Source organism: Zeus faber (assembly GCF_960531495.2).
Source record: "Zeus faber genome assembly, chromosome: 1".
Classification (NCBI taxonomy): Eukaryota; Metazoa; Chordata; class Actinopteri; order Zeiformes; family Zeidae; genus Zeus; species Zeus faber.
Genome location: NC_137193.1, coordinates 17,778,643 through 17,803,540, shown reverse-complemented (window position 1 = coordinate 17,803,540; position 24,898 = coordinate 17,778,643). Strand labels below are relative to the sequence as shown.

Below are 24,898 nucleotides of genomic sequence, written 5' to 3'. Positions count from 1 at the left end.
AGGTTAACAGTCCTGTCGGTGCCCCTGACCAGGCACTGGCAAAAGAGCTGGAGTTGGTCCTGCTCCTAGTTATCGGATCGGTCAAATGCAGAGGACAAATTTCATTGTATCCTACTTGTACAATGACATTAAAGAGATATTCCATTGAACTTTGCGATTTTATTTCTATCATTGAACAACTTGCAAGTTAATAAAAAAATTTTTTGGATGAAACACTGTGCTTGCATTTCACACATACACTATGAAAGCAATAATTTCAGGAAAAATACCCTTCCTAGTAAAGGAAGTTGGAGCAAATCAGGCAGAAAAAAAAAAGTTCAGTTCAGAGGCTTAAAATGTGAAAGAAAGCTGCAGTGAGACAGAAAATAAGTAAGAAAGACAAAGAAAGACGGATGAGGTTTCATTGAGCGAGGGGGACTCACCCTCTCCCCGCCAGGCCTTGCTTGGCACACTTTCCCAACAGGTAGCAGAAGAAGGGCAGGGCGTGGTACAGCTCCATCTGTTTGTAGTTGAGCGCCAGGCAGAAGGCCAGCGAGCCCAGAGCGTCCCAACCCAGACCCACACCCAGCACCCCCCACAGTGCCAGGCCCAGGCTCACCCCGTTGTATCTGACCAAGGGTTAAGGCCGATGTGGGACCGAGTACGTTTCTGTGCAACAGGTTGACTTTGGAATTTGCGGGAAAGACAGAACTTACTTGGCCGACGTATTGACTGTTTCTTTGTTTGTGTCCCAAACAAAATCCCAATAAGCAACAGATTGATTTTCATCAATCAAACACCAATATTCTATAAGTCAGTTTTTATAAAGTATTTCTGTATTTAGGATTGTTTATTCAGACAGTAGTAGGCCATTGTGTTTTATGTAAATATTTACTGACATTTTTATTTTTATTTTTTACTTCTGGTCCTTTCATGCACAAAGTGGTTTATTTTGAGAGTACAAGGACGCTTCATAAGAGGCTGAAAGGTCTGGATGACTTTAAGCTTAACAAAGTTAATAAATGGTATTTAAGGATACTGGAAGTGTCCATAGTCGATGAGTATTAATCCTGGGTATAATAATATGCATAGGAGGGTGCAAACCTTGGCAAAAGAGGAGTAGAAATACTAGTTAGACAAAGTTCAAATAACAAATGGGATCGTGATATAGTACTTCAACCAGTCGAACATTGAAAAATAAAGTAAAGTAAAGCTGCAATTTAGTGTGTTACATTTTTATAAGATTAAGAGGGTGTTACAAATAAAATAGAATTACAAACAAACCAATGAAGTTTAGTTTCACTGCCTACGTCAACATGGACCGGTTTCTTATAACAGTACTTTATTTTTTTACAATGTTCCAATCAATTACAGCAAATAACATGTCAAGGACTAGGTTGATCACATTGGACTATATTATAATGCAACGTATGATGCGAGACAAAAAGGGTGGATTCCAAATAAAACTCCCATTTCCCATCATATGTTATAATTGCATTTAAATAGTAGTCTTACCTTCTTGTTAACAGATCCATTGCTCAGGTAGAAACAGTATAAAACCACGGCGGGAAAGAATATCAAAAAGTCTGCAACCAGGACTGTAAAACAAAGTGTGTGGGAGAGAAATCAACATGAATAAAAACACAAAAATAAATGTATATTTATATTTTCACGATACATGAAACCCTTGTGCTTTGCTGATTTTCTCGGAAACTTGACGTCCAATGAGAAGAACTAGTATTGTGCTCCTTGCGGTATCCATTACAGTGGAACTGATAAATGCTAAACTCTCACCCACAAATCACATCAACTTTACCATCTTCGAGATCGATTTATTCTCGTGCTAAAGAAGAAATTAACCACAAATCTAGTTGTAATTGAGTTCTCATCTCTCTGTTGACACCTGTGGTCAGACCGCTTCGCCGTGGTTCTTTCAGGCTCACCTGTGGCTCTCATGAACAACTTGTGCGCTTGGCTTTCGTAGCCTCTGGATTTGTGCAACTCCACCCACTCTGGGTTTATCAGCTTGGCACTGTGGAGAAAAAAAAACCACAAACACACGAGGGACATTTTCATTTTTTTTTTCAAGGTTAATACACATTTTATTGTTTTATTTTTTAAATACTCACATATGCGCACAGAGCAGGCTGTGATAGGCGGTCAGAGGTGGGTAGTCCAGACCCCAGTAGTTGAGGTCATTGTCAGTAGTGTTAAAATACCTAGTGAAATTTAAATCTGATACGATAAATCTGTTACGGTGGAGGACAACATGTCTGGCAGACAGCCAGGCGGGTCGTTTACTCCTCAGAGCCCCAGAGTGTGCGGACAAATACATAAGCAGAACAGCAGCCGAACATCCTTTCTCATTAAAATACGAAATACTGTTCTTTTCGCCAAAAGCATTTTCCCTTTTTTTTTTTTCCTGTTGGTACCAGCCATATGCATATGATTTGATCCAGAGCTTAAAAGACACAGCCGCAATCGGTTGACATGTACGGCATATTTTGGGATGGCTTGGACTCTTGGACAGAACAACGCTCTCTGGGCGAAGCTAACCTTGCGGTACATGGGGGGGGGGGGTGGAGGAAACCAAGAGCCTACATCAATTTAAACGATGCACACAAACGGATACTGACCATTGGTGAACGGGGAGGTTGTAGGTCACTTCCTGCCAGTGCCTTTGAGCCTCATAGTCACCAAACATGGGTGCTTTGCCTGCCCCTGGAAGAAGAAGAAGAAGAAGAAGAAGAAGAAGAAGAAAAAGAAAAAAGGTATTAGGCTGTAAGATTTATTGAGAAGAGATCACTCTTCATTGCAATCGTTTTAGTACAAGTAAACAGGGTCTCCTTATTACTATTGCGTACTTGTTTGTGTAATGGCAGTCCTGTACATACAAAAACAAAACAAACAGTTTTCATTCGTCACGCAACACACCACACTACAACACATGCTTGCACACACACACACATGCACATGCTTTGATGGTGGCCAGTGAAATGGATTCTCTGCTTTTGACCCATCCTGGCTTGTCCTTCCTCCGGGGGCACAGCCAGGAGCAGTGGGCAGCATACGTGGACGCGCCCGGGGACCTGGTGATAAGTGTCCATCGCTGGTCAGACGATGATGGGTGCATGTTTTTGGTGGGGGTCCTTACTGACGTGAGGTGGAGGAAACCCCATGTGAGCACGGGGAGAACATGCAAACTCCACACAGAAAGGCTCCTGTTTTTGGAAGATAACCCGCCATATCTATATTTGTATGGTCGTTCATTTGATCGTATCCTTGTTAATCTCTGTGCCAGATTACAGCCTACCAACAGCGTTTCTCACACACACACGCACACACACACACAAACACAAACACACACAAACACACACCTGTCTTCCTCCCATCCCACGTTTCTCTTTATCTCATCGCGCCGGCACACGCGCCCTTACCTGAATAAGGGTTCAACGAAACGCCCCACCTCGCGGTCAGACCGAGCAAGAGAGCGATCGACACCAAGCTCCAGGTTTCCATTCGCCCGTTTTACGGTTTGCCGCCCTGAAGCAGCTTCTCCGGGGGCTTGATTCATTCGGACTGTTTTGGTGCCGGTCTTCCGGTTTGCGTCATCCCCTCCCGAAGGCGTCGTATCGGGCTCGGATTGGACGCGATGCGTGACGTCATGACGCCGGAGCTCGGGTCGAGGCGCTTGAGAGCGCGAGTTCATAGTTACTGTACTTTAGTACAATTATCTTTCTTTCTTTTACTTCCCGCTTTCACTCCACTGCGTTCCAGCGCAATGATATATTTAAAAAAAATATATATTTTTTTCGTATGTGTTTGTTGACCGACAGCGAAGACAAAATATGTTCTACTCATAAAAAGAGTGCGATGCAAAATGTATTTTTCATCTTAAACAAATAAAAAAGGGACCCATGACAAAAATTCATACACACAACAAACAACACATACAAGCCAGTGTACAGTAATTGGCTGTCTAGACAATTTTTGGAAACACATACTAGTTCATAGTATAATATCATTACGTCATCACTGCATTATTGTACAAAAACTGTTTCATTATTATTATTATTAGTATTATTATTATTATTATTATTTTTATTATAGAGACTATCCATGAGGTGTAAGAATGCAATTTTCAGATTTTCCTTGTTTTTTTGTAGTTACAAATCAGGATGAAAGACATGGGACAATTATTATTATTATTTTTTATTTTTTTTACCTCAGTACAGGAAATACAATTATCCAGTGGAAGTTTCATGTACTTGCAATCTTCACATGAACAAAATTCCACTTTACCTTTCTTAGTATTGTGGCATTGGTTTCAAAGGAGGATAATAATCCATTATCTATCCGAATTGATCCACAAATAAATCAAATAATGGATTTTTATCCACCTTTGACACGGCTAACAACAGAAGTTCTTTATTTGTGTTTAAACAAGCACTTTGTAACAGGGGCAGGAACCAACGCAATAAAAACACAACAATTAAATTCACATATTTGATTATAATTTAATAGGAGAAATTCGATCATGGCAGTTCTCCCGCTACTTTACGTGGGTGAGTCACTATAGCATTCTGGTACAGGAGAAAGTTTTGATGGAATTCTATTCATGCCTCAGATAAGAAAGGCTGCTGTAACTATCAGTCAGAGAGGGACATGCTTTTGACAAATTCCTATATTGTGTTCTAAATTTGACAAGAGATGGGGCGACAATGGCCTCTAAACTATCCCGAGATGAGGTTTGGATATATTCTTCAGGATTGCCTGCGGCTTCATATATATTTAAAAAGTACAAAGTAGAATACTTCATATACAGATAATCAGATCTCTCTTTATATACACACTCCCTCCCCCCCTTCTCCGTTCACCCCCTTTCTGAGGTAAATCACAGCCTCGGGGGGCAAATCCTTCCCTGTGACCTTTCCGTCTGTTGACTTGGACCATCTCTGCTCCTGAAGTGTTGGGAGTTGTTGGGCGTGCGACATGTTCCTCGTGGTTTCTGTCATCAATTATGTATAAATAATAATAACCTTGGCGGACTGGCTGATTTGCAACGACACTTTCATTACAACGAGAGCGGCCCTATAACTCACTGGTGCCCATTAGTTATTAATGTCCGGGCACACCAGCTTTACTTTGTCATTTATTGCTTCATCTCTATGCCTTTTTAAATATTCAGCAACCGCTGTAGCTACATTTACTGTCAGTGATCTGTGCCGGGAGAAGGAGGCCTCGCATGGCGGCGGCTAGGGGTGGAGGATGACCAGGTGCTGGTGGTGGTTGTGTCATGTCCAGGTCAATTTCCTGTTTGATATCGCAAGGCTTTTTGTTAGTGTTTGTTCGGTAGGGTACAACTAACTTTGTACCATACCATTGTTTTTGGTGCGTCTCAGAATTTTTTATAACAATTTGTATTTTTTTTTTTACATTCAATTGTTCACTATACATGTTCCCAGGAAACATATTTTCCCACCTCAGGCACCAAAGCCTTGTGACGGGGGGAATGTGACGGGGTGGAAGATTTCCTCCTAAAATGGCCACCAAACAAAAAATATACTCAGGGTTAGATTAATTAGCTAATAATAAGTGGTAAATAACATGTTTGTTTCAGAAATATCACAAACGATCTATTTAAAAACTGTTTTCTTTATCTATTATCAGCGAGAGGGTCCTTAGGTTTCGCTTGACAGACCCCAGCAACACATTAGAAAACATCAAATTATCAGTAGTGAATAATAATATTATTTGCCAGCATTTGAATTGAGCTCCTCTGAAGGCTTAAATTATGTCACTTAAAGCAACAGTTCATTGGTTTTGGAGGCAAAATAAGTAAAGCAAAACTGAGGGATGCAAATAAATTATCATATTCTTATTAACAATCATTATTTTATATTTTATTAATATGTGCAACATCTTGGCAGATTATTGCATTTTATAGACTTGTTGTGGAGCCAAATGGCCCTCCCTTCATGGAATGACTAATATTGCCTCAATTAGTTCATAATCTCTGTTCATGGAACACAAAATATTTTTCAGGCAAACAACTGACACTTAAATTGCCTGTATCCCACTCATGGGCGCCGGATTGTACCATGTAGTGGGGGGCACACGCCGGGGGGAACAAAACAAGCACGCACCATGCTTGTTTCATTCCATAAGGAAACGGAGTAAAATAAAATAACCTACTTCTAAAATAAAAACACACTATTTTGGTGCACTGATTACGGATGCCCCATCGTTGGCCCACCGTGGGCACAGTCGGTACCGTCAGAGAGAGAGCGATCGGGGTGCAGTCTGCCCTGCGGGGCTATTTTAGATTGGGGGCTATTCATAAATCATTCGGGGCTGAAGCCCCGGATGCCCACCCCTAACGACGCCCCTGTCGCCAACATTCTATTACCGTAATACCTGAAAGCGGGGGGACAAAAAATCTTGGTGTCCCCTGTATTCTAGTGCCCCTGATCCCACTGCTATTGTATTGGTTGAAATAAAGCGTTCTACCATGCATTCATGTAGGTTAAATATTTTTTTGCAACATATTTGGACTAACAATTACATACACAGAACAGGTGGGAGCTCATTTGGATGAATGAAGACATAGAATATCCCCTTATTGTCCAAGTAGGCTACATTGAAATTTGTCCTCTGCATTTGACCCATGTGATACCTAGGATAGAAATGAATATTAACCCTAAGAAAGACAGGGAGAACATGAGAACTCCACACAGAAGGAATGACTGGGATTTGAACCCAGGGCCTGCCTGTTGGGGGGGGGCAACAGTGCTAACCACTGAGCCACTGTGCGGCCTAATGGCTAGATCTGGATAAACAGCAACAATCACACACAAGGTCAAGCGTAACAGCCAGTGCCACTTGATACATATTTAATACGGGTTGGCAGCTAATTCCATTTAAAATGAGATGTTAAAAACCAGGGACTTCAAAGCTTGCGTCACAACGCAGCCGGTTGTAGCTTGGGTCGGGGCGGTTTTGTAAGACACCATTTCATTTGAAGCAAGAGTAGATTGGCCCCATTAGGAGATTATTAGGCAGTATGCAGCCATAGCAAGTGTATTTTTCTTGCACAAACGGTTCAATTCTATTTCACTAATCACTGGGGGTATCAACGTAATTCAGTTTGGGTGCACATGATAGTGTAGATAATGTGTAGAAGTGGATCCATTTAGTAAATGCATCGGGAAGGTGACCCTGGTTGCCACCTCCTCTATTAGAGCTGGAGATCTGAGGGCAGATTGCACTGTTTGCAAGATCATGTGGATCCCCAAAATAACGGAATAAAGGAATAAATCCAGGAATAAAGATCAGGAAAATGTCTTGCTCTTCAGTGCATTTTGCTTGTATGCCAGTTGTATTGCATTAGGTGAAATAGGGCAGACCAGTGATACTTTGTAAAACTGTTGCGTCCTTGTTGCATGAGTTAATGCAGATAAAATTCCAATAGCCAAGATGTGAATACAGTTCTTCATATTAAGAAAGCAATTCCTTCGTAAAAGTTGTTTCTGCATTCGTGACTTCCCTCATCAGTCCAACATTTAGGAACACATTGATCAGCTTACAAAACTGTCTAAACGAACGAACTAACTAACTAACTAACTAACTAACTAACTAGCAACACCATTCTTTAACAATTGCATTACCTTCTGGAGTAATAATGCCAGGGAATAATTAGGGAATAATTGGCCAGGGATGAAAATGAAATGGGTGACGTATAATTAACTAATAACATGACGTAACGCATGCCATTTGTTGTCTACTGGTGTCTCCTTATGCCGACCTGACTACCAGACATTCATATTGTTCCAGTGACTGCAGCTTGCCGGTACTTGTGAAGCCTTATTTACATTAAAGAAACGTATTAGACACCGATTCATGTTTGCCAACTCACGACTCGTTATGCCATTCACTGCAAATATCAATCAAGCTGATCGTGAAGCTTTTTATAAACTGGATGTCGCCACGTTTTATTAGACTGTAAGACTTTCCATATCTGAGAAGCGAATTAGCAACTATATATAAGTCATGAGCTATGTTAAACTAGTATAACCGATATATTATTCATGTCTGTATTGTTTTATTTGTTTTATTTTTTTATTCATGTATTTATTCGTGTATTTATAATAATATTTATCATTATAGTATTTATATATTAGTATTATTTTGGATATTATTATTATTATTATTATTATTATTATTATTGTTATTATTATTATTATTATTATTGTTATTGTTATCATCACAATTCTCATCATCATTATTGTTATCATATGCGGCGTACATAAAAGTAATAATAATCTTTTTCTTAACTTTCATTCTTTAAACAACGTGGTCACGTATAAAGCTACTTACGGTGACTGCAGGCTTCTCTCCCCCCGTGCAAAAGCATACGCAGCTGCTCGGCTGCCCTCGACTTTAAACGACGTCAAACCCTGCGAAGTCAACAGACCAATAATGAAGTTGATATTATTTTCGTCACTATGAAGAAAATGCACGGTGAAGGTGCGTGAGCGGAATTATTCTTTGCCTCGTTTTGAGTGAGAAACGTGATTACTATGTGGCGTTGAATTGTTGGTGTCATTTGTTTTACTATTTGGGCGTGAAAAGGAGATCTTTTTTTCACTTCGGGGTGGGATTTTATGAACAGAATTGTGTTAAAACAGGCCCATAATAATAATAATAATAATAAAATAAGTGTCTGCTGTTTAGGTTGTTCTGTATTAAACAATTCCGTCACGTGTGACTGGGATATATTACAGCATATTTGATGATAATGTTTACTACAATATTGATAATGTAATGCAATATAATGGAATTGTTGTCTTAGACTTTTCTTACTATATGAGAGCAGCGTCAGTAAACGCCCCCTAGCGGCCGTCTGTGTCTAATACGTCATTGAAGCAGCAAGAGCATAATAGGTAAATAGGTAAATACTATTATATATTTAAACTATTTTTTTCTGAACAAACAGTGTAATCCCTGTGGTTTTTTTTTTTTGTTATTATTATTAATTTATTATATTATTGTGAGTTCTTCTTCTTCTTCTTCTTCTTCTTCTTCTTCTTCTTCTTCTTCTTCTTCTTCTTCTTCTTCTTCTTCTTATCATTATTATTATTATTATTATTATCATTATTATTATTATTATTATTATTATTATTATTATTATTAGTAGTAGTAGTAGTAGTAGTAGTAGTGGTAGGAGTATTAGTAGTAGTAGTAGTATTGTAGTTGTTGTTGTTGTTATTATATTGATGTTGTTATTGTTGTTGGTTTGCGTTTGCATTCCACAAAAGTTACTATGAAAACGAAAGCTTCTATTGTTTCTCAGCCCCCTTGAATGAAACAAACTATTTTAAAATCACAATTGGAGAAGCCGACAAACGGGCCAAATATCGATACCGTCAGTTTTCTGTATAAAACTAGGTATATACATTTTTAGAGCGCTCTTAGGCCACCTTACTTTCATAATAATAATAATAATAATAATAATCATCATCATCATCATCATCATAATGATAATGATAATAATAATAATAATAATAATAATAATAATAATAATAATAATAATATTATTATTATTATTATTATTATTATTATAATCATCATAATCATAATCACAATCATAAGAACAACAACTGCGGTGACACTGAGACTGCTGCGCTGGTTGAAGCAGAACGCCTTTCTCTTTCTCTTTATGGGGATCAGACAAATATAGCTCTGACCCCTGGTAGCTGTTCACACACCGCACAGATCACCATGTGTTGTTTGTGTGAAAGTGATTAGGAAAGACACAACTGCCAAACTAAGTGTTACTTTCCCACCCGCCCGCAAGTGTAAGCTGCTGAAGCGATATGAGCCTTTTCTTCTGGCATCACTTTTTTCATTCATCCTTTTACCTCTCCCTCATCGGCCATTGTCGTGTTATTTATTATAATTATTATTATTATTATTATTATTATTATTATTATTGTTTTCACTGAAACTTGCGTTTCATTTGGACTTCGCTTCAAACGGAATTGTTTCTCATCCATGTGCATATGATAATACTGCAAAAACAGGTCAATTTCCTAATATATATGATTTTTTTAAATTAATAACTGTGCAAATGTGTGCAGGCTATTATTGTGTTTTGCACGAAGTCAATGACGCGGGTGCTGAAACAAATTCAAATCTAATTTAAAAGCGCATGTGCCCCCTTTAAAAAAAAGACGACTGTAAGCCGATTGGAGATGGGAAATTATATTTCCTAAAGATAATACTGAAAAACTAGTAATCATAACCACATTTGATAGGCCCGTTTAGGACTCGGCCCCGGCGTTTAATCGCGTCAATTATATGTGAATGTTCTTATGATTATAAAATATACAATATAACTATTGTATATTTTAATGCTGAATGTTTCCGGTCTTTCTGTGTCTCAATAATATATCCTTTGCTTTGTGGTGGAACGGATCATTCACAAGCGCCAAGTTAAATTGATTTCATTTTCATTTTCCACAGTTTTAAATACCTATATGGCAAGAATTGGAGAATCTTGGTGGTGAAAATAGATGTTAATTCTCTTACATTTATTTACAAATGAATCAAATGTACAACACAGTGTCGCTACATAGAATTACATATTTATGATTTTTATAAACAGGCTTATTTCTTCGGAGCTTTTTTTTTTTTAGCTCTTTGTATTAAATTGATTACGCACTCATTTATAATCCTCCTCCGATACAAACAGAACATGTAAAATGATTATCACTTAATGAACATTTCGAAGAAAAAAAAAAGTAAAATTCCCACATGTAAAATTCTGTTTTTAAACAAATATTTACAAATATTACCTGTACAGAAATATTTCCTTTCCTTTTTACTTTTCTCTCTATCTTTTTTTTTTTTAAAGTCTTGTGGCTTTTTAAAGTCCAGTGCTGCCTATTCATTCGTGCTTTTCGTCCTCTCCCCCAACGATAATGCCTCTGTGTATAAAAAATGTATAATAATAATAATAATTATTATTATTATTATTATTATTATTCGTTTTCAAAGTCATTGAGAAGGCCATTTGGACACCGCCGCCGTAGCCGTGGAGGGTAAAAACTGTCCAGATATGAGATTTGAGGGCACACTGAGGAGCGGCGCGATAGCGGCGGAGGTCCGGGTGAGCGAGAGGGACTGGGCGCTCAGCAGGGCCGACTGCACGGTCACCGGAGGCCGCAGGAAAGTCTGCGCCGCGCCGCCGGAGGACGAGGCGGAAGAAGCGCTGGAAACCCCGATGATGTTCTCTATGCTGAACGACGGTCTGCTGGACGGCTCCGACTTGATCATGGAGGCGGCGCTCAGGCTGCTGAGCTGCAGCTGGAGACTCGGGCCGAGCTGGGAGTTGAAGGCTTTCCGGTTGAGCTCCGCGGAGGGCAGCAGGGGCACGGTGGGCGGCAGCATGTGTCCCATGGGGGGGATGTACGGGTACTGCAGGGCGGCCGGGTGGTGCGAGTAGGCCGGGTGGATCCCGTAGTGGCGCCCGTAGGGGCCCCCGAGGCCGTACGCCCCGAAGCTCTGCATCATGAGCGCCGTCTGGTCCCGGAGGACGTCGGGCTGGTGCCTCTTGAACCTCTTCCTCCGCCGGAGGAAGCTGCCGTTGTCAAACATGTCCTCCGACTGCGGGTCCAGGGTCCAGTAGTTGCCCTTGCCCGGGTTGCCCGGCTCCCGGGGGATCTTCACAAAGCAGTCGTTGAGGGACAGGTTGTGCCGGATGGAGTTCTGCCACGCCGGGAACTTCTCCCGGTAGTAGGGGAAGCGGTTGCTGATGAACTCGCAGATCCCGCTGAGGGTGAGCTTTTTCTGCGGGCTCTGTAGGATGGCCATGGTGATGAGGGCGATGTAGGAGTACGGGGGCTTCACCAGACTGTTCTTGGGCTTCTGCGCGGAGCCCCCGGACGCCGCGTTCTGCTCGCTGCCCGCCTCCCCCTTCACGGCGCCCATCTCGCCCTCCCCGGAGCTCTCGCAGGACGGACTCCCGCCGCCGGAGCGCATCATCATCATCTCCTCCTCCTCCTCCTCCTTCTCCACCTCGATCTCCTCGTCGTCCGCCTCCTCCGAGGAGCGCAGGACGCCTCCGCCTCCGCCTCCTCCTCCTCCTCCTGCTCCGCCGCCGCCGCCGCCGCCCAAGCTCTCGCAGTCGCTGTCCCGCTCCATGCCTTCCTCGTCACCTTCGCCCACCACGTCGATGTCCACGTCCTCGGCCGTGAGCACGGTTTGGCCGGACATGTCGCTGGATCCGGACAGTGTCATGTCACCGCCTCGAGACCTTCTCGCCGAAAGCCACGGCAAAGTGCGCGTGCGGGGGCGAGAGGGGGGGGGGGGTGGTGGTCGCGGGAGAAGGCGCTCGCGCCGCAAGTTTACCGCGCGTTCCGCTTCTGGCTCCGGGGACCGGATTTCGGCCGACTTCTTGGGAAAACTCCGGTCGGAGCGCAGCGTGTCACGCCGGGTCGGTCACCACGGGAACTTCAACTTCTGGGGGAAGCGAACCCCCCCCCACACTCCTCCCCGTGGAGGAAAAAAAAAAAAAAAAGAAAAGAAAAAAGAAAAAAAGAAGGAAAAGAAAATCCCCCCCCCCTGCCTGCACGCGCTTGGGAACGCGGGGCTCGGAGCTCGGTGTCCCCGGTGCTTCCCCGGTGCTTCCCCGGTGCTTCGCCGCTTTCCTCGGAGTGATTTTCGTGACCGCGGAGTCGAGGTGACACGCGTTTTAAAAGCTTTAAAGGACTTGTCTGATGGATTACTTTTCCCCACTAAGAGATATACTATCGGCCCGGGACACGTGATCGGCTCACGTCACGCCCACCCACCCGCCCGCCCGCCCCCCCCCCGGGCCCCCCTCTCCCGGTTAAACCGCGCAAACTGGAGTTGTTTCACGGATTTGTCAACAATGGGACAACAGCGACGCTGCATCCGCCGGTTCCTGCCACGATCCGTCCGTCAGAGAGCGTTTAAAGGTGGGAGGCGGAGGCGGAGGAGGAGGAGGAGGAGGAGGAGGAGGAGGAGGATGAAGAGGAATATGGGGGTGGAGGGAGGGGTTGAAAGTGTGATTGAAGGATCTAATGCGCGTTGATCCGATCTTAATTTTGCTTCATAACCTGCAAAGTTCGTCGAAAGCGGCGGAACGAAAACGACGACAGCTAAGTTAATAAAATCATTTTTTTTCTCTTCTTCTTCTTCTTCTTCTTCTTCTTGTTCTCAAATTGTTTTTGCACGTGACGCCGTGGAAGCAGTTCATTACATTTATTTTTCACTTATTTATTTAGTTCATTTCGTTTTGTTTCTTTTATTATTATTTATTTTCGATCCCAGTCGTCCGGCTCCCTTGTCAGCCGCCGCACGGTTGCGCAAAATCGAAATGTGCTGATCACGGCGACTGATTTGGGATCTATTTACCCCCGCAGGATTATTATGGGTTAGAATTATTGAGCAGCGGCCGGCAGCAACAATGGGGGTGGGGGGGGGGGGGGGGTTAAAGAATTTCTTACAGAGTTTGGAAGAGGTGCTAACGACCGCAATCATCGCACGCTTTTGCATTTGAAAAAGTAGGAAATGCGACTGAGTGAGTGCCGGGCGAGCTCTCATTCACACGCATGAAGCTGGAGAGGGTGTGGGATCCCATGCAGCCGCTGTGGAAACGGCGCCCGCGTCGTGGGAGAAAATGTAGGCTTCTCTCGATCCAATTGGGAGGGTCGATAAAAGAATAATAATAATAATAATAATAATAATAATAATAATAATAACAATAACAATAATAACAATAATAATAATAATAATAATAATAATAATAATAATAATAAGGATGATGATGATAATAATAAATAAATAAACAAATAAATGAATAAATAAATAAATAGATAGATAGATAGATAGACAGATAGATAGATAGATAGATAGATAGATAGATAGATAGATAGATAGATAGATAGATAGATAGATAAACAAATAAAGTAATAATAATAATAATAATAATAATAATAATAATAATAATATACAAATATAATATCATTGGTTTATATCATTCTACATATCGATCGAGGAGCAGGCAACATTCAAGTACAAATGTAAATTTCTTTAAACATTTTTGAAATAAACCCTTGTTATATAACGCTGTAAGCACTTTTGACATTCAATTGATTTTACGCGCAAGGCCCCTGCGTTGGCGCGCGTCTGTAATTGACAGCTGCCGATTTTAAATGAAAAATGTGTAACGAAAGCCATGCGAAAGCGGAAATAAAGGCAGAATTCTGTGTCTTTTGTGAGAAAGAAATAAATGCCAAATTGCGTGCCGCATTATTACAGACGGAAACGCGCGTTTTATCGTTGCGGATTTTACTTTTCGTCCAAATGATTTGATTGCTGCAAAAAAAGCGAGCCAGTCACAATGCTGATTATTATTCACATTATTCTGATGATTCTGATTAGTATTATTTATTATTATTTTACCTGTAGACATTATGTATTAATTACAGTTTCGTTTTGTGGCGATTTGTATAAAAATAATTCAATCTATATATAATTTTGTTCATTTTGGGGTGATTTTCATTCTCTCGTTTAGAAATAATTCCAATCCCAGAGCAAGTGGCTGTGCGATCCAATCGTTTTCAAGTGTGCGTTGATTTGACGGACCACCTCGACTCCCCGTCTCTGCGCCCTCTCCGTTTTGAGAAAATTCCAATTAATCTAACTGTGTTATTAAAACCGACTTCTCGAAAAAACGAGGAACACGTTGGCGCGTTCCACGCGTCCCTCGACGAAGCGTGTGATCGATACACACTATGCCGTCATGCGATATGAAGATGTTTTTTGTGTGTGGAGATGTTCTCTTTATCTATACACTCATAATTAACTGTTTTGCTCTATTTTAGGCTCTTTGCACCCACACTCCAATGTCTCTCCCAGGACAGGCGCACGGTGCACCGTGCGTCCCGGAGCTGAAAGGCAGAGTCTAACCCAAGCCAAGAGGATCCCAAACCCCCCAGCCCTACCTTGTGATCTTTGGGGATCCTCGTAAATCCGCTTTCATACCTCCGCAGTTTGTTAATGAAATGTACGTTTTGAGCACACACACACACACACACACACACACACACACACCCACACACACACACACACACACACGCACTCGCGCGCGTACGCACACACACGCACACACACGCACGCACGCACACACACACGCACACACGCGCGCGCACACACGCACACGCCCGGCACGCACGCACGGCTCAGCCCGACTAAAGCTTTAGAATAATACGCATGAAGCCATCAGGGAGACAGAGCGGATCCACTGGTGATTACTGCAACTCCAGGAGTGCAAGGTCATGATGCAAACATCACGCGGAACCTGTGCCTCATTAGAGCGTCCAAATAAAAAGCCAGAAAACGAGTACTAATGGGAGCGGATAGAGCGAAAAAATAGTGGGTGTGTGGAGGCGAGTGTCTTTCGGTGGGAGACTTATTGGAGGAGACGGATGCCGCGGTGCGTCATGGTCGCTTTACGCACCAATATTAACAAAACAGTCTTTAACTGTGTCAAAGTCTTATAGGAGAAAAATAAGCGATGCTGACCATATTAGTAATAAGAGGATGTCTTTGTTTTTACAGAAACGAGTCGTTTGGAGTCGCGGAGGGGGGATGTGTGTGTGTGTGTGGGGGGGGGGGGGGGGGGGGGGGGGGCTCTCCTCCCTCTCTCCTCCCTCTCTCCATCCTTTCTCCATCCTCTAGAACTGATACTAACACAAATATGGGGCAACGTTTTTTAATAAGTGGTTGTTAAATCCTCTATCTTACCTTTTGGGGAAGAAGCACCGCCACCCTAGGAAAAAAAATCAAAAAATAAAAAGTTAAAATTATTCGTAATGTTATTTGAAAATAATGACATGCAAAGCAAATGAAAGGGCCATTGCTGACCACGTGGGTCTTGATAATCGTTCTGTTCGTTCAATTTAAGTCGCACAAAGTGACTTACACCCCCCCCCCAAAAAAAACATTTCGTCATGGGTTCCACCTTTAAATTATTAGTAATATGTAATAATTTGTACAAACCTAATTTTATAGGTTCCATCAATGCTAATTAAGAAATTAAGAAAATAATTTCAGAAAAAGGTTGAGAAAACCTAAAAAATATATAGGTTTTTCAAATAACAGGTTTTTTTTCAAGTGGAACAATGACTCCAATCAAATATTATTTTCCAGTGAAAATGATGGAGGGGGAGGGGGTGTTTTTGGGGGCAGCAGCAAGTGAAACGGTGTGATGAATTAATGGCATTGTTGGCGCGCTTTTAATTGCGGCTATATATGTTAATTATTTTACACCGGCAGCCGAATTATCAGCATGTCATAATTAATAAAAACGAGACAGTGTCCGGAAAACCATCTCCCTCACATCTTCAGAAGCTGCGGTGTCCTGTTTCACAAAAAACGGGAATTTATTGCATTGCATTTTCCTTTAATTGGCTTTTCCCATGGTCTAGCTCCGCGATTCCCCTTCAGGCTGGACCTCACCACAAGGCAGGCATCTGGAGATATCAGAGGGTTTTTTTGTTGTTTTCGTTCTCTCGGTCTTTTTGGCAATCACCATTTTCATTCCCTTGCAGAATCCACTCTATCAAGTCGAGAGATTCTGTCAAACAATATGATGAAGCTCATTTTTATCCTTCCCCCTTTGTAGGGCTCCAGGAGCCAGCCGTCACAACTGTGAACAGAGGAGGCCAAATTGGGAGACATCAGGGTCTGTGTGTGCTTGTTTCCCTGTGTGCGTCCTGTCCAAAGGCTGTCCCTGCAAGCCATCATGTCGTCAGGCTTTGATTAAAAAAAATAAAAAAATTGACAGGACTCAACCAAACCAAAAATAAAACAAATAAATATATTTGTTACTATGTGTTTGTGTGTGTGTGTGTGTGTGTGTGTGTGTGTGTGTGTGTGTGTGTGTGTGTGTGTGTGTGCGTGCGTGTGTGTGTGTGTGTGTGTGTGTGTACATATTTGGGCCTTCCAATGCAGCTGTAGGGCCTCTCGGTCTCATATGCGCAAGACCGACAGGGCCTACAGCCCTAAAAACAGATTTGTCTTTTTTTCGTGTTTTTTTTCGTCTATTGTTCACAGTGCAACTGTTTTATTTCATTTAATTTCACAAATAAAAAACGAAAAACCCTTCCCAAATTAATTCAACTAATAATTGCTCTTCTACATCTTGGTCAAAACAAATTGTAAGAAAATCATTGAAGATTTATTTTTAGTCTCGTTTAAAATGTCCATCAGTCCAGTGCAATGCAATGTATATTGTCGCATGAAGCTATAGCCTATAAGTACAATATAGTTTATAATTGTTCATAAGATATATTATATCGACCACAGGGAACAATTACAGAGATCCATGCTCACTTATAGAATAATGCGTAATTTCTCCCTGCTGTTATTGAAATAATCTACATTATCATCATATCCAGGGGGTTGGGTTGGAAGACCCATGCCTTTTCTCAAACGAAATGTTGATCATATTTTTTCCCATGTCTACCATACAGAGCATAACGAAGAACTGTTTGGATGCATTATTATTATTATTATTATTATTATTATTATTATTATTATTATTATTATTATTATTTTAGATGAATGGGCCCACGTTTTACACAAATCGAGACCAAGCAATTTTAATATTGTACTCTGTTTCATCCAATGTTTTTTGTATTTGGCCCGTGCATCTGACAGCAGCCTTGTATCCATTCAGGCCCATGTTGAAACAGAATGAACGCAGTCCTGGCTGGGTGGGAAAGTGACACCTCCAGCTAAACGTGAGACGGATTACCATGCCAATGTGTCCTGTTAAGTATGTGCCATGCATGTTACTCGATTTATAGGGTCGATTGTCATTGAGATCAGGGCTGAAAGTTGCACATTAGCACAAGGAAGAAGTGTTATTCGAGCGCAGTGTTTAGGTTGTTAACAGTACAAATTAGCCCAGTAAAGTGCTTGAGACGGGTCCCAAATATAATCTGTGCGTGAAGTGTCAAGGGGGCTGCAAATTCGCCTAAAACAAGAAATATCTCGGTGCAAGAAAAAGAAAACATACATTAAATAAGTCCCTATGGGTAATAGTATAAATTTGCAAACGTAAATGTGGGCATTTTTCTTTTTTGCATTTACCTTGAAGCACAACCTATCGGTCTATAGTGAACTCGCGGGCCTGTGTTAATGTTAGTATTCGAGGAAGCCTTTCTTGTAATTCAAATGCGACAATAGCCTGTCGTGACCCCTGAACTCAATCTCTTTCTAACTATTGATGCATACATATCAGAAAGATAACCCTAAATTACCTTCCACGTGCAGGTGCTGCCATAATGTCCCCTCCGCCCAATCTGTCGACTTCTTCCAGGAGACACTTTACCTCTTCCCGAACCCAACTAGACAACAAGAAATACAAGAAGTAGGCGATGGAAACAAGGGGAAGGACTTGGTTTTGTACCAAACAAAGCAGCATTAAAAATAAATCCAAAGTCTCAATTTCACACACCCGGCTTATAATATTATTATTATTATTATTATTATTATTATTATTATTATTAATAATAATAGTAATAATAATAACAAAATAACAATAATAATCATCCTCATCATCATCATAATATTCATAATTATAATCATAATAACGATTATAATAATAATACTATGTTTTTTATTCAATAAATTGGTGTAAAATAATAAATCAAACATTATGTAAACACACGTTGCCTAAAGCGTCGTTTCTTTGTGCTACATTGTCTGTTTTTACAACGAAAGGGTTCACCAGCCTGATCACTGCACTGTCTGTTCCAATTAGGGAATGGACCTTTAAATTGTCAATTACCTTGAGGTTAATTGGATTGAAAGACCTGCTGATTCAAATCAGGTGTTATAATTTAGCGAAGAGAGAAAGATTTGCCTGGGATTCCATTTCTCTTGTTGTTATTACACCTCTAACCAGTATTAGCGACAGCATTAGGTCAATATTTTACAATTGCCAATTCTTGGGAATATTAAAATAATTTTCTCACTCGTACATTTTCAACCCCCCCCCCCCCCCCCCCCCCAGGTTACATAATGAATATAAGAAAATGTTGGAATAATTAAGTCATAACATGGTAATAATTTAGGCCTACTCATCCATTATTATCCTATTACAGTATACATATGTGTTCCTCCTGGACCGAATACCAAATCCATATTTATATTTATAACAACAGCCCATACTAGCAACCCTGCCGCCCCTCCCTCAGCCCTTTAATCCAATTTATAACACGTTTTGTATCTTTGTGGATATTTCTAAATATTATTTTTTGACACTGCTACGGTTCTGCACCAACCGTGACAAATTCCTTTTAAAAGCACGCATTGAAAAAAAAAAAAAAATTATATTTATAAATATAAATATAAATATAAATATATCAGGAAACGCCGCGTGTGCGTGCGTGTGAGCCGGGCAGCCGCACCGCACCGGAAGTCCTCGCTGCTCCGGAGCCGAAGCGACTTCCTGCGGCGCCGTGCGGCGGGCCGGCTCATTATTGCATGCGAGGGGGGGGGGGCTTGTGATCTTTTTAATTATTCCGCACTCCATTTCTATCCCGGCGTTCAAAACGCAACACGAGAATTGATTGCGTCGGAGATCCATCTTTATAACCCCCCCCCCACCCACCCGCCGCCGCCGCCACCACCACCACCACCCACCACCCCCCCCCCCCCCCCCCCCCGCCGGACCCATAAATTATCCGACTTTGGAGCAGGGCGGACGAGGCGCGCGGGACGGAGCCGTGTGCTGCGCGGCGGGCGGTGCGGGCGGTGCGGGCGGTGCGGGCGGTGCGGGCGGTGCGGGCGGTGCGGGCGGTGCGGGAGGGTAGTGGGGGGCGCGGGGGGTCTAATTGAATGGACCGCTCCGAAAAATGGGGGGGGGGGGTAAAAAAGTACACTTTTTACCTTGCGGAGCCTCCGACGTGTACGATTGGCGTCTCTTTGAATGTCAGCGGCAGAAACGGAATTAACGAGAGGTCTCGTCTTTTTTTTTTTTTTTTTTTTATTATCGTCGCGGAAGGTCGTTAGGGGCTGCCCATCACGGGTAATTATGGAAATGGTCTCGCCGGCTCTCCGGGAATGTTTTCCCGCTTCCATAAGGGGGCTGGAGCGCGTTTCAATCAGCCTCCCCTCGTGGGAAAGTTCAACCGTAACTGCGAGTGTACCCGCGAAATCAAATTAAGCAAAGAGATTTCATTAGTATTTATAGCCCCGAGGCATCGGCGAAAAAGTGCTCGGCGGCGGAGTTATGCGGGGACCGCGGACGGGGCGGCGGCGGCGGGGGGGGGGGGGGGGGGGGGGGACAACGATCGGTTAACGGCGAAAGGCCCGTAACCGATCGCGTCTCTCAAAGGAGGATTCCTGCCCGACTTTGGGTTCACGGTGTGTTGCGTTGTGTTGCGTTGTGTTGTGCCCGCGTCATCGGGCCAATTAAAGTCCATTTTCAAATCCGAGGGAGGGCTTCTGCGTTGCTCCCGAAGATAGTTTACGTCAAAAAAAGATCTGAACCGTCCAGAAAAAAAAAAAAAAAAAGAAGGCAAAAAACAAAACATACAAGTGGCAGCATGGTTGCCTGTATTTACCGTGGGTATAAATATAGTTGGAAATGCTGTACAGGATTTATAAATATGCATACAATAATAGGGGGGGATTGATAACAACAGATGAGTGGATTCAAATTATTTTGATGTTATTCCTAAATTAGGTCCAAGTTACTAAGATACCATTACAGTTCGATCAGAATAAACTGAACAGTTCTTATTATATAGTAGTTATTATATAGAAGTTAATATAGTAGTTATTATATAGTAGTTAAGTTGTACTGTGTGTGTGCGCGCGCGTGTGTGTGCGAGAGAGATTTAAGCAGATACCGTTGGCAGCGCTCATATTGCTCGGCCGTCTAAATCAGAGTCGTGACTCACGAACGCGAACAGGAGAGGGCTGTTTTTAAACATGTTTCGACGGCACCACAATGTTCGCAGTGTTCCGGTGCTTTTGGACCGAAATAAAACCCTAACCAGTGTCGAATGTAGCGTCCAGTCCTCTGCGGCCGGGACTGTGGGCTATTGTTCCTCCCAACGCCTTTTTATACGTCTGAATGCATTACGGGCTAAATGTGGCCGTTGGACGGGGCTTGAAACGCTTCCCGCCGCATGTTCCCCATCCTATTTGCATTTTCCAACTGTTGAAAAAGTACTTTCCTCATAGCGTGGCATTCATAGTTTTATTTGTGCCACGGCATACATCCAGACCGATTCAACTGGCGGCCAAATGTGGCCCGCGTGTGAACGCAGACCGGCCCTTTGAATGAATCTGAAGGTTACTTACATTCATTTCAGGAATGCGAGTCGGGGCTTAAGCACCAACGACCAACAAATTCACGACTATGCAGAAGCGGTGTGCGTTTAAGAATATGAACGCCGGAGGAAATATTATCAAGAAATGTACTGGTTCATTTTAGGCATTTTTTTTTTAAATAAAATGATGAAGTTAACTTGGAGAAAATGAAGGTGGTTTCGCATTAAACTTTTCTTTGCTTTCCACTCTGAATTTAAGTACGCTGTAGGTAGGAAAGCTCCAACTCCGCTAGAACTATAATTTTCCAATAATTGAAACCACCATCAACTGCAAGGAAGAAAATTCTATATAGGAGTTTTGTTTTTTTTCTGCAAATATGGCCGTCATTTATGTTTTTTATTATGACCTGCGACCGTATAATAATTTAAGAGGTGTGTGCACTCTGACCACCACGCTACACATGACATCTCAGAGGAAAATTAGACAGATTAGCGACCATAATATGAAGACCCCCTACAGCAACTCACCACGCACACGCACGCACACACACGCACGCACGCACGCACGCACGCACGCACGCACACACACGAACACACACCGGCACCATCGGCACTTGATTACACAGAGTGTGACAATATAAAGTGGAAGGACACAGCGGCGTGTTGGCCCGTGCGCCTGGCGGAAACAGATGGCGGCACGTGTGACTGCGTCTCTCCCGCGCTGGAAGGGGAAGGGTAATGACACCTGACAACGGCCTCACATCCGATATCATTTCACTGGTCACTTGGCTAACTCAACATTGGCACACCGCAGACAAAGCCAGGGAATGAGGCTGAGAGGGGGGCACCGTGTGTGTGTGTGTGTGTGTGGGGCGGGGGTATTTGTGTGTGAGAGAAAGAGGAAGAGGCAGAAGGGAAACGAGAGACAAAGATACGGGGAGATTAAACGCTGCTGCCGCTTTGTATCTTGCAGCAGTTACAAGGACAATAATGTGGGCGGCTGTTAATTTAGTGCGGAATGCCCCTTTAAAGGTATTGACATCTGGTAATTGGTAACCTTAGATTGATTTCCCCTGCAGAGGAGGCCCGAGACGTCATCTGCTATGAGACACTGGAAACTAAGAATACAGAGTGAGTGTTTGTGCGTGTGATACATACAAGGTTGTAACACAACGCAATGAAAATTTTGATATTACAATTCATCTATGCACATCAGATGGATTAAATGGTTTTTCCTGCCACCCCCCCCGTATCTCTTCGTTAGACACACAAAGTTCAATCTAACAATGTCATTTTACAACAATACGGCCATTTTAGTACCATGTGCCACGTAAGCATTTTGAGTCACCCTCCAGCCGACAGTGGGAGCCATTGTTTGGATCTCAACACAACACATCTGTCCTTCCTTAGTAAAGTAAAATTTATCAAACAATTGGGGTCAGGCAGCAGAGTGACGGGGGTTTCTGCAGACGGTGTTATGAGCTCTGTGTTGGAGGATGCTCTCTTGTATCTGGTGTTTTTAACCGTCTCACGCATCATTGCATGTATATTATGATGCAGAGGCCCGTCAAACAGATGTGAAGACAATCTAACGTGTATTTGTGCAATGGCATTGTGGAATGTCCATTTGTCTGTGTTATGGACACGGTGATATACCAACAATCGTCATTTAAACCACATTCCAATCCCTATTATAACTTTTCTTTCCACTCTGAATTTAAAGTATGTTTATATCAGGATTAATAACTTGAAAGAGCTTAATATCTTATGTGTGAAGGAGTAAAATTCATGTGGGAGTCACTTCTTTTGGAAAATACAAGTGTATAATATAGTCTACATCGTTACAAAACGTTAACAGCCACCCAAAATATGGAGAATTCCCCTTCAAAACTTGATTTGAATGACTTCAAATAAGCATGTGGCTGGCCTGGGGAAGTCTTTGTTTCAACTTGCGGGCCTCTGGTTAGCTGAAGGAACTCATGAAGAATCAAGTCATTTGTGTTATTTCAAAATGTTTTCAGATCATCAAAGTGCACTGCCAAATACTTATTTGGCCGCCGTTTCCCCCTGGCCTGTAATCTCACAACTCAAGGCATTGAACCAAAGGCCTATCTTAACTGGCTAATGGGGCCATGTGACGCACTTAGGAGAGGAGTTCAGAACAGCAAATTGAATTATCATGTTAGAATTCTGCATGAAAACAATCTATACTAGAAATTAGAGGTATTCCTGTCAAATGACTTGCATTAGTGGGGCTAAATCCTATTAAGAGGAACCATACGCCTTCTTTGAATGTTATCAAATGTTTACAAAGAGCTTAATGTGTTAAAATTAAATCATGGATTCATTGGTGGTTCTGTGCCGGCTTCAGCACCCGGGACACACACACACACACACACACACACACACACACACACACACCACACCACCCCACCCCACGGCTACTGCGCGGCTGTTGCATTACGGTTACTCAACGCGGACGTGCCAAACCTTCACGCCTCCAGAGCCAAAAGTTCCGTGGTCGCCATCGACTCCGCTGTCGGATGCGCAAACTGCGACGAAAGGCAACCGGACGAACGCGATGAACGTCTGCCCGCTCAGGCTTCACGTCCAAGACCTAATTCGCTCGTGATTTACGACTTCTTCCATATTGTTTTTCTTTCATTCCACTAAGGTTGGGAGGAAGTGATGCCTCTCCCACAGCCCGGGCACACCACACCACCTTTCCCTGCAACCTCAGCGACCGCACGGCGTTCCGCTGCCGCTGCGAGGTTGACAAATTACCCCCTTTTACCTAGGAGGGTGTAAATGATAATGTCTTGGACATGAAAAAGTAATGACGGTATAGATTAGCGCGAGGAGGTAAAAGCCTTTAATCCTCGCCTCTCCCGTGCCTCCACTCCATGAACGTCGTCAGATCCGCACATCTCATACGTTGCTTTTCCTGTCCGTTGCTCTGTACCCTTGGAGGTGCCTCGTCTCCTTGGCTCCGGTTCCTCCCGCAGCCTCCGAGTGAGCCTCCAAACTTTTTCGGGTGTCCCACAAAGGGCTCATTCTTTGGCGTGTTGCTCTTCTCCATCGCCCGGCCCGGGGGCACGGCAGAGGAAGCTCAGACCCCGGTATTGTCTGGACAAAACCACATATTAAATTTGCCCCACATAAGCCGGCCCATTGAGCTGTGGCAGGAATTCCTTTGCTGGGTCATCCATCTGTGTACATGGTTTGGGCACACATTTGAAACAAAGCCCGCCAGTCAAGGATAATATTGAGGAAGTTACACACATTTTTACATTGAGCACTTTATGTCATCTCCATTCTAAGTTTTTGTGCTCTTTTCTTTGGGCTGATAGAGCTGATGGAGCTGCTGGTGCGGATTTGACTTTTTTTTTTCGGGGCGCATAGACAGACTGTAGCTGCAAGCTATCCCAACATTTCTCCCCGCGTATGTAATGTTTTGCACTTCATTAGGAATTCTGGATTTTCCCCCGTCAGGAATGTCAACTCGGTGGATGGAGTTGGGGACTAAGAGAGCCCTCTAT

At 42.8% G+C, this 24,898-nt stretch overlaps 2 protein-coding genes across 2 annotated transcripts in view; both read right to left on the bottom strand.

Moving 5' to 3' along the window:
• The window catches only part of alg6 (ALG6 alpha-1,3-glucosyltransferase), a gene marked incomplete at its 5' end in the record, with an annotated part of 35,671 nt that extends 11,233 nt beyond the window's left edge, over positions 1-24,438 (bottom strand). Inside the window, 11 exons of the mRNA XM_080011367.1 lie at positions 423-608; positions 1,019-1,083; positions 1,495-1,577; positions 1,923-2,011; positions 2,109-2,198; positions 2,616-2,700; positions 15,814-15,838; positions 18,336-18,422; positions 19,969-20,002; positions 20,934-20,962; positions 24,322-24,438. Of these exons, the coding sequence (XP_079867493.1) occupies positions 423-608; positions 1,019-1,083; positions 1,495-1,577; positions 1,923-2,011; positions 2,109-2,198; positions 2,616-2,700; positions 15,814-15,838; positions 18,336-18,422; positions 19,969-20,002; positions 20,934-20,962; positions 24,322-24,438 (890 nt within the window). The remainder of the gene's footprint in view (positions 1-422; positions 609-1,018; positions 1,084-1,494; positions 1,578-1,922; positions 2,012-2,108; positions 2,199-2,615; positions 2,701-15,813; positions 15,839-18,335; positions 18,423-19,968; positions 20,003-20,933; positions 20,963-24,321) is intronic.
• On the bottom strand, positions 10,576-12,844 carry foxd3 (forkhead box D3). The gene has a single exon (XM_080008288.1). It carries the CDS (start codon positions 12,277-12,279, stop codon positions 11,038-11,040), a length of 1,242 nt encoding a protein of 413 aa, XP_079864414.1. The 5' UTR covers positions 12,280-12,844; the 3' UTR covers positions 10,576-11,037.
• Positions 24,439-24,898: the final 460 nt, after the last annotated feature.

Bases quoted from the DNA above. Each gene is read 5' to 3' on its own strand.
- foxd3 (XM_080008288.1), bottom strand. From the start codon at position 12,279: ATGACACTGTCCGGATCCAGCGACATGTCCGGCCAAACCGTGCTCACG.